Here is a 12570-nt window from a genome sequence, read left to right as displayed (position 1 = left end):
ACCCCGGTCTGGTCCAGTGAAGATGATTCCAAGCTCGGTAGAGTCGCCACAAACATCATCTGAAGTTTGAGGCGATCACCTCTATCGGTGAGACTATGCATCCAGCTCCAGGCGGTCGCATTCGCCGCCCCCTTGATGTCCTCAACGTAGGTCGCCTTGCATTCGTGCGTGTCGTGTTTCACTTTCTCAGGTATCTGATCGCTTGGACGAGACCGGGATCTTCGGAAACTCAATAGCAGAGCAATTAATGTTTGTATGCACAGTTTTCAATGCGGACAATCAAGCTTATTTGACCATGATCCTCAATACCCGGTAACTAGGTACCTCTTGCTTATTGTCCAGACGCTTGAGGCTCCCGTGAAGAACAGAGAACATACGAGGAAATTGGAAGATGACAGGAAATTTAAACTCTCTCGGATGAGATACCTTATTTTAATCCTGTGATTTGATAGCCTGTATGGAGTAAGAGTAACTGAAAAGGTGGGCAAAGTATTGGCGACTCTTTGTTGGGAGAATAGAGAGACAGAGAGACAGAGAAATAGACAGAGATGATAGCAGTGACGTTCCCTCTCCTAAAGGTCCTCCGCACTGTTACCCATCTTCCCCGTGCTCCGAGCCTCTTTCGGTCGCGAACGAACCGGTCTTTCCAGCGACAAAGCTTCGGTGATCTCAAAACCTATGCATCAACAGTCGTTATCTCTTGTTCCAGCCGACAATCTCTGAGCAGCAGAGTAACAATGCACTGCTTGCTCAATCTTATAGGTTGTTCCGCTCTGACAGAGAAGAGCATTACTCAGAAATGAATTCAGCCTGACTTCAAACTACCACCACCAGTACAACAGTACGTGATCCTGCCTGATCAAAATGCTTTCTTGTGTCTGATAGCACTGCCGCTCTGCATGCCAAATCTCATTCTATCGCTCCCTCCTATCCTATCACAGGCTCGAGATGATAGCTTGGTGCTAATCTGCTTCTTTCGCTAGTGGCCTCACATCCGTCGATTAAGGCTGGTCCGTTACAGTCAACGCCAATGCCCCTCATCCCTGACGATTCGAACCCTGTGTCGCACCATATCTTTTCAGCTCCACCAGAACGTCTCGTCACGAGAAGCACCCCATCTTCCACTGTTCACAGCCGCGAAACGTCTACGGTGAGGGGCCTTGATTCTGCTTCCTTGTCCTCTTCGAGTCTACAGCCTCAGAACAACCGCCGCGGTGCCTCCCATTCGAAAAGTCCCGAGCCAATCGCTGGACGACCCGGTTTCGGATATGATGGTGGTCTCGAGAGGAGGCCGTCAAACTCCTATGGTCACCATCGTCAAACCTCCATTGTACACGGGATCCAGCACTCCCGCAACCCAAGTTTTGCTGCCTCAACAGCATCCAGCAGTCCGCTGAGTTCCGAACTGATCGCATCCCTGGGTCGAAGTGGCGCGGCCGAGCCGGAAGGTACCGGGTCAAGCCGACCAGAACAGCCCAGTATGCATTCAACCTTTCAGTACCAGGGCAGCAACGGGGCAAGCACTCATACACAGGGAATACTGAGTACAATAGACGATCGAGATGGGGACGACGTCGTTAGCGGCAGTCTGGCCGTTGCGACTCATAAACGCATGAATTCCAATGGAAAGCCAAAACAGGAACGATCCCATAGCCGCTCACACTCAAGACCTCACCCTGATATAAAATCTACGGAGGAATATGCACTTCATCACCTTTTCAATGCTGTAAGTCAATCCACCTTCTCGTGAGTAAGACGGGCGTTAACCCGTGTTGAAGTTTATCGGACAAGCCGAACACAAGATCAACCAAGCTATCATGAAACTCGGTGAATCTGACGCGCCAGTCGAAGAGGTATGCGGGCCGGGTGCAGACGCAAGCTTCGACCAATTGATATCAGCTCTGGGTTACATTGCACGGCGAAATCCGAAGCCCCTGATTGACACCATCATGTACTGGAGGAAAGCGATAGGTGATGCGGCTATCGTGGCGAAACAGGTTGCTGGTCAGGTAAGTTTTAGGTATTTTACGACCCCCCTAGATCACCTCTTGCTAATTCCCGAACCATCTTAGCCCAAGCCACCTGCTGCTGATAATGGGATTCTCATCCGGCGCAACACTGAGCCACCTCAGATCATTACTGAGTCAGCTACCCCGTCCGACTCAAATTCCCCTCCCCGGACGCTGCTGTCTAGGCACGATGAAGTCATCATGGCAGAGAGGCGAGCGACAGTGTCGGTCTACCTGGTTTGCAGAATCCTGATCGAGATCTTCAATCAAAGTAGCCTTGCTTCAATTACTTTGGACATGGTGGATCGCCTGGAGGACATTGTCTTCGGTCAGTTGAAGGCCGTTGATCCTGATCAGATATCGGCGTCATCCCTTCGCATGGCCAATTGGAGAATCTACTCGCAACTACTCGGTATTATGAGCGAGACCAGCTTTGCGGGCGTTGCAAACAGATTTCTGCAAGAGCTGGATAAATATCAAAAGGACGAAACGCTACGCGGGCCTTCGAAAGAGGGCGATGCCAAGGCCGAGCTTCTGATCTTGGGAATGAGGCACGTTCGTATCAGAACACATCCTGAGATCTGGGGTAAATGCTGTGAATTCATGCTGTCCCTTGCGCGCTTATTTGCGAACGCTCACGGGCCGCGCGTCAAGCAAGCATACTGCTACATACTCGAAAAGCTACTACTTCCAGTAGCAGCAAGCACTACCTGCGACCTTAGTCTCCCTAAATGGAAGGAGTTCGTTGACTTGGTTCAGTCTCGTCTATCGCAGATGCTGACCAAGCCACGTCATTGGGCTGCAGCATTCCCCCTCCACGTGCTCTTACTATGTGTTTCAACTAAAGAAAACTTTTCTTCGCAATGGCTTTCGGTGATACAGAGCCTCCCGTCGAGGCTGAAAGATCGTCCTACCCGGGGAACAGCTCTTCAGGCAATGTGTCGCCTGCTTTGGACGTTCTTCTTCCGTTACTCGGAGTCACCAACGGCCACTCTGCGTAAAGTCGAAGAAGTGGCCAGAATAGCCTTACCTCCAGGGAAAAGGACGTATCTGAGTACGGAGCCAGCAGTCTCAGATCCTCTGGTTCAGTTGGTACGGATGATTGGGTTCAAGCACCCTGATGTGTGCTTCCGTAGCATAATCTTCCCTATGATCAACTCGGACCTCTTCCTTTCAGGTAAAGAGCTCAAAATTGAGCAGATGGAGCCTGAGAAAATGGTCATTGGCATCAGGACTTTCCTTGCCATCATGACAGACCTAGAGAATTGCGATCAACTATGCCCCCCGTTCCCCACGGGATCGATTCCCAATCCCTTCACCGACATCTCTGCTCCAACTCATTTCCATCGTCCACATTTGCTTGCTGATCCTCGACCGCCCAATGCATCGGAGCATCGTGATAGCGCCTTGTCGCGACCTGTCAGCACGGCAAGACTTAGCGACAATGTCAGGGAATACTACCTTCGATTCTGTGATATTCTAGGCAAGATTACCATTCTATGCGACAACACATTTGGTGGCCAGGCGGCTCTGGATGAAAAGTTCGGAGGCACGACACCAAAGACTCCAATCTCGGAAGCTTTCAGCTTTGGTCGACGAGACGATCACCTTACCACCCTAGATCAAAAACAAGGATTCTATGACCTACTTCATGTTGCTGTGCAGGCGCTACCTCGGTGCCTATCTGACCGCATTCCCTTCAATTCCTTGATCAATTTGCTCTGCACCGGAACGGCACACGTTCAGTCGAACATAGCCGTCTCGTCTGCTGAGTCGCTGAAAGCCATCGCGCGTCAGTCCCACGCCCAGCAGGTCACAATCGGCTTTGCCAGGTTCATCTTCAATTTCGATGCGAGATACTCGACCATGTCCGATGAAGGCATGCTAGGGCCAGGTCATATCGAATCTACACTGAGGCTCTATGTCGAACTGCTGAGAATTTGGATCGAGGAGATAAAGCAGAAGTCAAAAGGTGCCGCTGCAGAATCAAACGACAAGACCGGGTCAGGAAGCCGAGCTCTACAGTTGGATCTCTCCAGCGTTCTGGCTCATGTTGAGGAGATTGAGTCCCATGGGCTATTTTTCCTTTGTTCTCAATCTCGGCGAGTTCGTGCCTTTGCCATTACAGTTCTTCGTCTCATCACGGAATTTGATAGCGCCCTTGGCAAAGAGAATACTCGAATCATACGGATCCTAGAAGCTGACTCACACCGAATCCTGGATGTCAATAGTGAATCATTGACTGTGGCTGAGCTGAGCAGGATCCAGAAAAGCAAGCGGAGAAGTGCTGCTCAACAAGTCGTGATAGATATGTGTAGCAGCGAGGTTTCTTATGACTCGACACTATGGTCAAAAGTGTTCCCAAACATCATCCGAATTAGCTTCGAGACCTGTCCTTTCGCAGTGACATTGGGACGTGAGATCGTGTGTGCCAGACTTGTCCTTATGCACAAAGCAATCACATACTATGCCGAGGGACCATCACATCAATACGGCCCTATGGAAGCTGCTCAAGCTCGTATACTGGGGCGGGGCAACCTGTCCGCCGAAATTGTGATTGAGCAATGGAAACTGTACCTGGTCATGGCATGCACCACTCTAAACAGTGTTGGTGCGCAGTCACAAAGCCAGTTGGCAAACGCTCAACATGCACGCAAAGGATCAAAGGGGTCACAGCAGTCTCAAGATAAGATCAGCTCGGCTCGGAGTCTTTTTGCGTTTGTAATCCCGTTGTTGTCGGCCGAGCGCCCTACCATACGAAATGCTATAGTGGTCGCCCTTGGATCTATCAACAAGAATCTTTACCGCACCCTTCTCGAATCGCTGCAGTACGCAGTCACAACTTGCAATGAAGAAGCCAAGATTCGAATCGGCACACATTATCGCTCCCCAAGCAGCCCGCGAAGAAATCGCAAGACGGATCGACTGCGGACGGAAGTCACATATGTGTACAAGCTAACGTCGCATTTTCTACAAGAATCGGATATTTACAGTGACGACTGGATCGTCAACAACCTTGTCACCTATGCGAAAGATCTTCGGATATTCTTGAGTGATGCCGAAGTCCAGAATGACTGGGAATTCCAGCGCCTCAGGTTTCACTATTGTGGTCTCATGGAGCAACTCTTCGAAGGTATCAATCGAACCAGCGATCCCTCTCGGTGGATACCGTTTGAATCCAGAAAGTCCGCATTCTCTCTCATGGAAGATTGGTGCGGATATTCGCCCAATCAGTCCCAGATTTCGCAGAGGGAGGAGAACATGCGGAAATATGCTCCTTCGCAGAACAATGAATCTGGGGCTGCCATGGAAATTGAAAAGAGGAACCTGCGCGCAGCAGCTTTGAGTGCCATGGCATCCTTGTGTGTAAGTAACTCCTAGTTTTCTCTCTTGAGACGACTGTCTGACTTCTGCAGGCTGGGCCAATTAGCATCACAACGGAGAGTGGTTCGGTGCTGCAGTTCGATGTAGGCCGCATGCTATCTTGGATTGATATAATTTTCACGACTTCAATCAGCGACAAATGGCATGCCATCGGTAGACGTGCTCTCAAAAATCTGATTGTCCACAACAAGGAGCATAATTACTTGTTAGAGCGCTCCATCGAGATGTGCTATGTTGCGGAGAGACCCAAAGCGCTAGAAAGCTACTTTGAAGTCGTCACACAAGTACTTATTGAGCACACAGACTTCCCCCTCAATTTCTGGCGGATTCTAGGTGCTGTCCTTGTCACACTTGGAAATCAAAAGAGAGAGATCAGAATGAAGTCCGCCAAACTTCTTCGCATTTTGGAGGAACGGCAGCAGAAAAGCTCCAGACTGCAGGATTTCTACATCAGCATCTCTGACAAGACGACCGCCGTGTACAAACTCGCCCAATTCGAAACGTCCAAGCGACTTGCGATGCAACACTCTGACCTAGCTTTTCCGCTGTTCTCCGAGCTATCCTTGCATTTCAAAAATCTGAGGCCAGACAGTCAACGGAACATGGTGGCTGCCATCCTTCCATGGGTCCAGACAATGGAACTCCAAGTTGATCCAAATGGCGGGCCGACAGCCAAGTCCTACATGCTTCTGGCCAATCTTTTTGAGATCACGATTCGTTGCAGTACCACACTTCCAAATGAAGTGCAAGCCCTCTGGCAAGCTTTGGCTACGGGACCGCATGGAGGAAACGTGCAACTGGTCCTGGACTTTATTATTAACCTCTGCTTAGAACGCAAAGAACAGAACTTTGTTGAGTACGCAAAACAAGTGGTTGTGTTCTTGTCAGGAACCCCTGCCGGCTCGAAGGTGATCGAGTTCTTCTTGATGCAGGTTGTTCCCAAGCATATGGTGCAAGAGAGGAAGGAGATTACACCAGCTCCGGCCGACATCAAGAGCCTGCCGTATGTTGCTGATCTCAATACGGTACTTCCACTAGGAAACAAACAGGCCGGGCTTTCTTTGGGTCAAGTATCCTTGGTATTGCTTGTTGATCTCATGGTTGCTGCCATCACTCCGGCACTGGAAGATGTAGTCAAGTTGCTCCACGTTGCTCTCATTTTATGGGATCATTACATTGTCACTGTCCAAGAAGAGGCTAGAGAAATGTTGGTTCACTTGATCCATGAGCTGGTCGCTGCCAAGACAGAAGACGATGCCCCTGCTGGCACTAGGGAATCTATCGAGGACTTTGTGGAGATGATCCGCAAGAGTGACCCCAAGGTTGTCTGGGAATATGAGGACAACAGTGACAAAGATGATGCTGATGACGGCCGCCGTGTTCCCACGTCAATGTCTGATGTTACCCATAAAGTCGTCGGGTTTTTTAACCTTGCATATGAGGGCATCAATGATCTTTGGGCCAAAGAAGCTCTGAATTGGGCGACATCGTGCCCTGTCCGACATCTAGCCTGTCGATCTTTCCAGGTATTCCGTTGCATATCCATGTCACTCGACTCCAGGATGCTAGCCGACATGCTCGCTCGCCTGTCTAATACAATTGCAGATGAGGAGTCGGATTATCGGACATTCTCAATGGAAATTCTGACAACACTGAAGATCATTATCGGGTCCTTGGCTCCTGCGGATCTTTTGCGCTATCCACAGCTGTTCTGGACGACGTGTGCTTGTTTGAACACGATCCACGAAACAGAATTCGTTGAAAGCATCGGTATGCTAGAGAAGTTCTTGGATCGTTTGAATATGGGCGATCCCATCGTAGTTGCAGAGCTCATCAAAGGCCAGCCCCCCAAGTGGGAGGGCGGTTTCGGTGGTCTCCAGGATCTGGTTTATAAAGGATTGAAGTCAAGCGAGTCTCTGAACCTCACGTTAGACGTTCTACATCGTCTGAGCGGCCTTCCAAACAATGATCTCATCGGAGATAGCGACAGGCTCCTTCTCACAGTACTGGCGAATCTGCCCCACTTTCTCCATCAGTTCGACTCGAATGTTGACAACCCCAAGACGTTGGCACGGGCTACTTTGCTTGCGCGCGTTGCTGAGAGCGAAGGTTGTCCACGTATTGCAGCCTCTCTGCTTGGGTTTGCGAACGGACAGTATAAGGCGGAGAACGATTTCTTGAGCCACATCATCACCGAGCTGCGCTCCTACTATTTCCCTCGACTGGATGTTCCGAGCTTAATCTTCCTCATGGGACTACTGACGAATACCACTAAATGGTTCCGCGTCAAGGTCATGAAGATACTCTGTGTCCTGATACCGGAGATTGATATGCGACGAGAGGAAGTGACGAGCCATGGCCCTGACCTTATCTCACCATTACTGCGGCTGCTGCAGACTGACCTGTGCCCTCAGGCTCTGCAAGTCATGGACCACATTATGACAGTATCGGCCAACCCAATGGAACGCCATCACCTTCGAATGAGCATGGCCTCGGCTTCATCGTCACGGGCCGTTCGAAAAGAATACGAACGTATTCAAAGTCTTTATGGAATACCCGAACCGACCGGATGGTCAATTCCGATGCCTGCCTCTCAGTCTAATATCACTCGTCAGAATGTTCACGCGGTGTTCTACACTTGTGCAGAGGTTGACCGCATGGAGGTGCAAGAAACCGTCAAGCCTGAGGTCGAATTTCATGCAGACGAATACAGTGACTCGTTCTTCCCTATGCGAGCAGATACTATGAAATCAATCGACACGCAGACGGACGGCAACATGGGAGATATCGTGCAGAAGTTAGACAGCCTGGACGACTTTTTCGAAGAGGCGGATCCACTTCACCCGGTCTTAGACACCATCTCAGACCCCGCACTACGTAGCTTTGCTGGTGCATATGCTGATACGAGTGCCAGTCTCTACGATCAGCAAACGGCGCCGATTTTGCGCAAATCTCTTGCCCGGACTGCCTCGATATCCTCTTTCCACAATGGACTTGCGGAGTCTCGGCCGCCAAATCCACGGTTCGATAGCGCTGGGGTACATATTTCTGGTACATTCACACCCCCCGCGCCTAGCCAACTTGCACGTCCAGTGTCTCACACTCGGTCCGTGACGTCTCCGGCCAATCATTTGCCCTCGCCATCCTCGTCCAGTGTACAGCAAGCCACGCCTGTCATTGGCTTTGGCGAGTCTGCGTTTCTTTCGGACGATGAGATAGAAGACACGTTCGCTGATAGCAAGCCATCTATACCACATCCCATCAACCAGGTGCGAAGCGCTACTGAAGGGTCATCGTCGCTTGAGTCGATGATTCGCAGCGGCATGAGACGGCTCACTGGTGGCACGGCCCCGAGTCGAGACAAAGAGCGCCAGCGGGATCTAATCCGCGCACAACAACGGACACAGGCAATTAGCTCACCACGCGTGCCTAAAGTCCCCTCTGAATATCTGAATGGCCCGACTAGCAATCCAGCATCCCCGGGACAGCAATGAGATGGCCCCTGCACCTCAGAGCTCTTTGGTGGACGCTCTATCCTGCGCAGCTTGGCACTCAATTGAACGGTCATTGGCATCATTGAACGGCGTCTCAACACATTTTTTTTTAAATTCTCTTCTGGCGTTCAACATACCCATTGTCAATTGCCGTGGTGTCGTACGAGCGGTTTACATATTAACCTCCGATGCACTGCATCCTCCTTCAGTCTCTGTACATTATTTAATTTAGACATGAAACATAACGAGCATCGGGTTCACCCTAGTGCGTGGTTGTAATAGCTGTTTTACATTCTGTAACGTGAGTTGTAATGACGCTCCGCAGCCTTACCGAATTGGGCTTTCCCCGCACGGGATCGGGGTAAAGATCGACATCCCCATATTCCATCAGTTCGCCAACACCTTAATCAATCGATGTGTCTACCACTTTGTTGGCTGAATGGCAAGAATCGGTTATCTACGGGGAAACCACCTGACTGCAATTCGCTGCTCTACGTGGTCCTCGGGCCCAGTAGCGCTGACCCAGCACATTGATGAACTACAACTTGCTACATTCACAACTCCAACTTACGATAGCTACCACTTTTGCGGAGCGCCGGATCAAACTGCTTGACTTTGAAGCAAGGAGCCATTGGCATCAGCGCATGAATTGCACCTCGTTCGATAGGCTGTTTCTTCCCAGGTTCTAGCACTTATTCACACTCAACAATGGCTCGTCTCGGTGCTCTATCCCCGCTCCTGCGGGGGACCCGCATGTCAAGAGTAGCCCCTTCAGCGAGCCATCCTCTTCGAAAGCCCCCCATCAGTCCAAGAAGGCTGTTCTCATCCTCTACACAGAAATATGCCACGTGGGGATTCATAGGACTCGGACAAATGGGTACGTACGGCGCCAACCCTCTCGAGCATGCGTGTTGCAGGTGGCTGACAGTGCGATTCTCTGTCTAGGATATAACATGGCTAAGAACATACAGTCCAAGATCCCCGCCACCGACACGCTGATGATTCGCGATGTCAATCAAGATACCACCGTGCGGTTTGTGGAGGAAGCTCGTCAGGCAGCCAAGCGAGCTGCCGCTGCGGGCACTGGCACTGGCATGGCCAATGTTGTCGTGGCGGAGAGCGCGAGAGATATGGCAGAACAAGCTGTAAGTAGTTCGAGCTCTATCTAGTTTTCAGACCAGGGGTCTATGTGAAATCTGGGTCCGGAAAGATTTTATCGCGGTGTATTGTCTGCAGTCTTTGTATTCATCAATACTTGACAAGCCCAATGTGGGGCCCCCGGCATCATCTTCTAACAAAGCACCCGTTCTAGACGGTCGTTATCACCAGCCTTCCAGAGCCACAGCATGTCAAAGACGTCTTTTATTCTATTCTCCGGCACGGTGAACTCCCACCCCTGGAGCAGGAGCGTCTATTCATCGACACGTCAACCATCGATCCTAGCTCATCCAAAGAGATTGCCAACGCGATCCACACCACCGGGCAAGGTCGCTTTGTGGACGCACCTGTGTCGGGGGGTGTCGTCGGGGCCCGCAACGGCACACTCAGCTTCATGTTCGGTGCCACGTCCCAGACCGGTCAATTCATCGACCGAGTGAGGTCGGTCCTATCCCTTATGGGCAAAAATGCGTGGCATATGGGCGCCCCCGGTGCCGGGGTCTCGGGCAAACTCGTCAACAACTACATCCTGGCGATCAACAACATCGCCACCGCCGAAGCGATGAATCTGGGCCTGCGCTGGGGTCTGGATCCCAAGACTCTTGCTGATATGGTCAGTACGTCCACCGGTCGGTGCTGGCCGATGGAGGTCAACAACCCTGTGCCTGGCGTTGTGGAGACGGCGCCAGCCTCTCGTGACTATGCCGGTGGCTTTGGCGTCAGCTTGATGAAGAAAGACTTACGGTTGGCGATCACGGCTGCAGAGGAGTCGGGCTCACCTCTCCCCCTGGCTGATGTGGCTCGCACTGTGTACAACGCTGTGGAGGAAGAGCACCGCGGTAAGGATTTCTCGGTGGTGTACAAGTGGCTTCAGGATAAGTCGCAATAACAGGGGGGTTGAGATCCTGGGTGGACGTTCGCTCCTAAGGAATCGAATGCCGCAGAGCTCGTGAGAAAGACATGGCTTCTGTTACGTTGTGAAATTGCCCTTTCAATACTTGCTATTGCCATTTATGCACTGAAGAGGAGCCCAGGACTATAGATCTCCAATTCCAGACAGGGAAGACCTAGGAGCACTTTGAATTGAAGACGTACTAGGCATCCCAAGCAAGAGATGAGTTCTCTTCGGATTCCGTATTCAGATCCACAGACCAGTGGACATGTGCGGCGAATTCATGCAGGACTTAGTAGACACGAAAAAGGCACAGCTGCAGCGCCATGTTTAGCACGCTTTGTAAAAGAGCAACATGAATCATCATTTTGTCTATACCAATTATGTAAAGATATTAAAAGTAATAGTCGTCCCGACCAACGAGACACAGACAGACACAGACAGACACACACACACACACACACATATGTAGATATATATACGTACTCCGCTCACAGAAAGGAGAGCTCCACAACACCGTCTTGCACCAATGCATCCATCCAATCTCACAGAGCCCGTCCTGCAACCAAACTTGTGATCACCTCCCCTCCACTTACTCCTCCTTCTTGACCCCCTCAACCTCATCCTCACTCCAGTCCAACAACTCCATAATCTCCTCCTCCGACAACTTCTGCGTCTGCTTCTCCGCCTCCTTCTCCAAGCTCTTCTGATACTTCTTCTGCCTCTTGCGGGCATTCTTCCCCCACTCAGGTACCCCACTCGCCGTCGCGAAATCCTCCTGCGTGACGGTGGAAGTCGCCGCGGTGGAGGTGCCGGTAGCGGTAGCAGCGCCGGTGGTAGTGGCGGCGGCATCCTCCTCGTCGTCAATCTCATCGTCCGTGTTCTCCACCTCCCCGAGCACTCTTCCCCCGCCACTACCGCCACGGAGCGCATTGGCCGACATGCGCGCCTTCTTCTTCTCGCCCTTCCCGCCGCCGGCGGCCGCTTCCTGGGCGCGCTTCTTCTCCATGTGCTTCTTGCGGTCCTTCTCGTGCATCTTCTTGAACCAGGCTTCGATGTAGGGCCGGATGATCAGGTAGCCGACCACGGAGAGGATGACCTTGGTCCAGCGGCCGGTGGAGACGTTGGCGAAGGAGCCGTGCAGGTTCGTGATGAAGCGGGTCACGACCGTCTCGGCGACGGAGTAGAGCTGCGTGAAGAAGTCGGTGAGGGCGTCGAGCGCGACGGCGCCCGGGTTGGGGGGTGGGGTGGACATGCTGTTTTGGTGGATTGAGGACTGCTGGGCTTTCGTACTGTTGTTCTTCGATGCGGGCTGCTCAACTGGAGGTTCAACCGGGGAAGAGGAGGGCGGGTTTGGCCGGATGTACGGACGGAAAATTGGAAGGGCTGGTCTGCGGTAAGACAGCAAAGGGCCCAGCAACTCGGATACTGCGACTGTTTGCACCACAGAGCTCCGTGCTTTGTTTTTTTCTCGCAAAAGCCAGAGAAAAATTGTACCTGGGTGAAAGGGCCACCTGTGTACTAACTACTCCGGAGTAGGTCAAGTAGCTTAGTTTCGCCGCAATAAATCGCTCATGATTCGGAGTGGAAATGCCGAAAGTGGAAATGCTTTTGCTTTGAGTTTAGCGTCATT

The 12570-nt window shown here is 51.5% G+C and overlaps 3 protein-coding genes across 3 annotated transcripts; 2 read left to right on the top strand and 1 right to left on the bottom strand.

Annotated features, from left to right (window-relative positions):
* Positions 1-1030: 1030 nt before the first annotated feature.
* Positions 1031-8887, top strand: BO66DRAFT_435714 (putative cell morphogenesis protein (PAG1); the record flags this gene model as incomplete). The annotated part of the gene is made up of 5 exons (XM_025650870.1): positions 1031-1478; positions 1554-1726; positions 1779-2009; positions 2073-5375; positions 5426-8887. The coding sequence occupies 5 exons, from the start codon at positions 1031-1033 to the stop codon at positions 8885-8887; spliced, it is 7617 nt and encodes a 2538-aa protein (XP_025507110.1).
* A 413-nt stretch (positions 8888-9300) lies between these two features.
* Positions 9301-11263, top strand: BO66DRAFT_343499 (NAD(P)-dependent oxidoreductase). The gene is made up of 3 exons (XM_025644493.1): positions 9301-9764; positions 9833-10032; positions 10200-11263. Exons 1-3 carry the CDS (start codon positions 9596-9598, stop codon positions 10932-10934), a joined length of 1104 nt encoding a protein of 367 aa, XP_025507109.1. The 5' UTR covers positions 9301-9595; the 3' UTR covers positions 10935-11263.
* Positions 11264-11299: 36 nt separating this feature from the next.
* Positions 11300-12507, bottom strand: BO66DRAFT_389384 (uncharacterized protein). Its single transcript, XM_025646789.1, has one exon. The coding sequence runs from the start codon at positions 12190-12192 to the stop codon at positions 11530-11532; it is 663 nt and encodes a 220-aa protein (XP_025507108.1). The 5' UTR covers positions 12193-12507; the 3' UTR covers positions 11300-11529.
* Between the last annotated feature and the right edge of the window lie 63 nt (positions 12508-12570).

This window comes from Aspergillus aculeatinus (assembly GCF_003184765.1).
Source record: "Aspergillus aculeatinus CBS 121060 unplaced genomic scaffold BO66scaffold_8, whole genome shotgun sequence".
Classification (NCBI taxonomy): Eukaryota; Fungi; Ascomycota; class Eurotiomycetes; order Eurotiales; family Aspergillaceae; genus Aspergillus; species Aspergillus aculeatinus.
This window is presented reverse-complemented; position numbering and strand designations above follow the sequence as displayed.